At 33.8% G+C, this 3,424-nt stretch overlaps 1 protein-coding gene across 1 annotated transcript; it reads right to left on the bottom strand.

Moving 5' to 3' along the window:
• Positions 1-2,038: 2,038 nt before the first annotated feature.
• On the bottom strand, positions 2,039-2,999 carry LOC106773096 (germin-like protein 8-14). Its single transcript, XM_014659783.1, has 2 exons — positions 2,772-2,999; positions 2,039-2,434 (listed from the first exon to the last, which is right to left on the bottom strand). The coding sequence occupies exons 1-2, from the start codon at positions 2,997-2,999 to the stop codon at positions 2,039-2,041; spliced, it is 624 nt and encodes a 207-aa protein (XP_014515269.1).
• Between the last annotated feature and the right edge of the window lie 425 nt (positions 3,000-3,424).

Below are 3,424 nucleotides of genomic sequence, written 5' to 3'. Positions count from 1 at the left end.
AGCAAGGAACCCACTAATCTTATTTTCCCCAATTTTTCCTAATTTCGCACACACTCAAAATCTAACCACACAATCCCAAACTTAATCCTAATATGTTTTATTTTCATTTCCAAAAATAAATATAACTTGTTTTTATTAAATATAACTTATTTTAAACTCAAAATAAAATAATTTCACGAGACTTCACTGAGTTGCATGCTCATTAATTGGTAGCTCAGCATGTCACCACACATTTATCATTAACTTAATCAAAATATTTAAATTTATCATTAACTTAATATAGAATGATTTGAATTTTCCTTAAGTTTCAGTTTGCACAGTTACAGGGAGTTTTTTAATTTTAGTTACGTACGTTGTTTGTGTTTTAGTATTTGTATGTAAGTTTTTGTTGATACTAAACAATAATGTTGACTAAAGAGTACTTTATCGGTTAGGTCTTGAACAGAAATATTAGTTCCTATATTCACCATTAACCCACGCTATCACCTCTCTCATTATTCTACCTTCATCTTCACACACAACCTGACAACCATCTCATTACTCTCAACTTAATTCATCTTTCTTTGGATTTTTCTTAAAATGAAAATAAACACAGATGTCATCATTTTAGTCCATAATTTTGGCTTAGAATAAAGTCTAAAATTTTGTATTTTTTCAAGAAAAAAAAATAGATAAGAATAATGTTAAATGAATATAATAAACTTAAGTGTGTCAAAGAATATTTTTCTAGTTTAAATGTTTTCAATGTGAATCCAAATAAACCCTTTATCTTAAATTATTAAAAAATATATTTTTTATAACGACTTTTTACACCCATAATATCATAAATATGACAAATTTTTCTATACCGATTAAATTCATAATCAGTATAAAAAGTGACGTGGTAACAAAATTACAATAAATTACAAAATTTTTTTCTATTAGTTATACTCATAACCAGTATAGAAATGCACTTTTTTTACATCAATTAAACCTAGAACTAATATAGAAAGTAGCCCAATAATAAAATTATAATATTGAAGGACACTTTTTACACTGATTAGTCATTATAACCGGTATAGAATATTTGATATTCTTCTTCATCTTCCTTTTACATATCACTTTCTTTTTTTCTATATACATCTCTTCTTTGTTTCTTGCTTTCTGTGCTTCTCTCTCCTTCGTTTTTACTTCGCCTATTCACTGAAGTTATGTTATGTTGTGTTGTTCGTCATTATTTCATTGTCTTCTCTGTCATTAGTTGTCATCACTATGGTTGATGAAACTCTCATCCTAGTAGGTCAAGCTCTTGTTTAGAATTTCATCGCTTGTGGTTCTAGTGAGTCACTGATGTGGTGGGTTTTTTAAAAAAATAAAATAAAAGTTAACTGCAGTTTTGCTTTTTAAACTGTTGACAAATTAAAAGTATAACTGTGACAAATTATTTAAAAAAAATTAAAAATGTAATTAGAATTTCTATCCAAAATCTTCGGAAATTTATTTAAAAAAATTAAAACTTAATTTTAGTTTTTCAAAAATTAGTGAAAGTTTTCAAAATGCATGAACCATCCTATATTGTTTTATTTTGTAGTNTATAAGACGATTTTGAATTATTATTTTTTCACTGGGTAAGGCATTCATTGTCTCAAACATGTATACCAAAGTTAACCTTAAGAATTTACACATGGACCGTGATATTTCTTTATTTTATACAATCATACATTACTACTTTATTTCGAAAAAATATTTTTATTCATTGTTATTATACGAATATGATATTATATATAGTTAAAAGGATGATAAAATGATTGTTTAAAGGAAAAGAATTAGTTTGATGCAGTTTGACACCTATTTTCATTTTTCTAAAAATAAAAAGAAGGTGAAATGAGTGTAAATAAAAGATGGTAAGATTAAGAGAGGACATAAAAGACGAAAAGTGAAACACAATTTATTGCTGACAATGATTATTGGAAGAAATACAGAGACGAACGCAGAAACAAGTTTATTGCAGAAGACGATGCATTGTCAGAAGGAAAACACTAATAAGCTAGCGCAAAACCTAGCCGGTGCCGTTGAAACGAGCCTTGAACTTCCTGACTTGGTGTTTATCAAGGAAGATAACTTGGGAAAGGATGCGGCTAGGGACGTCGTTGGCGAACAGTTCTTCATAAAGTAAACGAAATACAGGGTTAGGGCTACTAAAAGCGGCAGCAAAAACGGCTTTCCCAGGACCAGAATTGATAAGATAATGAAGCAGTTCTTTTGGAAAAAGGAAAATATTTCCCGGTATGAGTGTATTGCGAAAAGCTTTCCGAGGTTTCAAGATTCCAACATCAAGTTGACCTTTAATCACCATTACTATTTCATTGGCATCATCCTCATGCAGTGGAACAAATCCACCTTGCTCGATCTCTCCAAGTGATGCAGAAATGCCAAGTCCATTGAGCATAGGAATCTGAAGAACAGTTGCACAGAATGCTAGAGTTTTGTATGGGAGTGGAATGCCTGGTTATACACACTAGTTTTCATCTAACTTTTTAATCTAACTTTCTGAATAAATGCAGCTTAGGTTATACACACTAATTCCTCAAATTTTGTAGGAACCTTGTTTGCTTTGAAAGAGCATTTAAGCTATTGAAAGTGGAGAACCAAGGAAAAGTTTAGAAGATGTTTTCCTGCACAAGTGGCGCCCAGGCGCCCCTAAAGGGCGCCCAACGCCCTTCAACTCGCAGTTTTGCCCATTTGACCACGCCCAGGCGCCCCTGAAGGGCGCCCAACGCCCTTCAGCTCGCTGTTTTCCCTGATTTGTCACGCCTGGGCGCCCCCAGAGGGCGTTGGGCGCCCCCTAGAGGGCACTGGCCGCCCCTGGACTCGCTGTTGGAGCTTAATTCATGGCGCCTGGGTGCCCCAGAAAAGGGCGCTGGCCGTGACTTTTTGTTGAGTTGGCACCCTAGACCTATAAAAGGCACACAGTTTTCGAGGGTTGTAACTTCTTCACGGCTAAAGCTCTGAAGCATCATTTTGGACCTCTTGGAGCAAGTTTTGGGCTGTGGGAACTCGCTCTTCTTCTTCCTTGGGTCTCCTTCTACCCCATTTTCATCCATTGTAAGCTCAAGCTCTCCATGACTATGAAGAGCTAAGTTCTTTTATGTTGGGGAATGATGTAAACTATACAAACCTTTTGTAAATACACTTGTTCTAAATGAAAATATGCTTTTCTCATTACTTGTTAGTGTTTATTTCTATGCTTAAAGCTTGTTATGACTTGATCAATCCTGGCATGATGTTAGGGTTTGCTTAGTATTGGGAAATATTTTGTGAACCTTGAAATGAACATAAACACCTAAAGGAAATAGTGTCTAGGGATAGAGCTAGGACCTTTGGTTGTCTTAAACTTCTTTTCTTAATGCGGGTGAACTTGTTGGGTTGCCAAGGGATTGGGATT

Source organism: Vigna radiata, chromosome 9 (assembly GCF_000741045.1).
Source record: "Vigna radiata var. radiata cultivar VC1973A chromosome 9, Vradiata_ver6, whole genome shotgun sequence".
NCBI lineage: Eukaryota > Viridiplantae > Streptophyta > Magnoliopsida > Fabales > Fabaceae > Vigna > Vigna radiata.
The sequence above is the reverse complement of the archived record's forward strand: the minus strand, read 5'-3'. Positions and strand labels throughout refer to the sequence as shown.

Bases quoted from the DNA above. Each gene is read 5' to 3' on its own strand.
- LOC106773096 (XM_014659783.1), bottom strand. From the start codon at position 2,999: ATGATGCTTCAGAGCTTTAGCCGTGAAGAAGTTACAACCCTCGAAAAC. The intron at 2,435-2,771 runs GCGAGCTGAAGG...ACTGTTCTTCAG, and splicing joins GTGACAAATCAGGGAAAACA to ATTCCTATGCTCAATGGACT.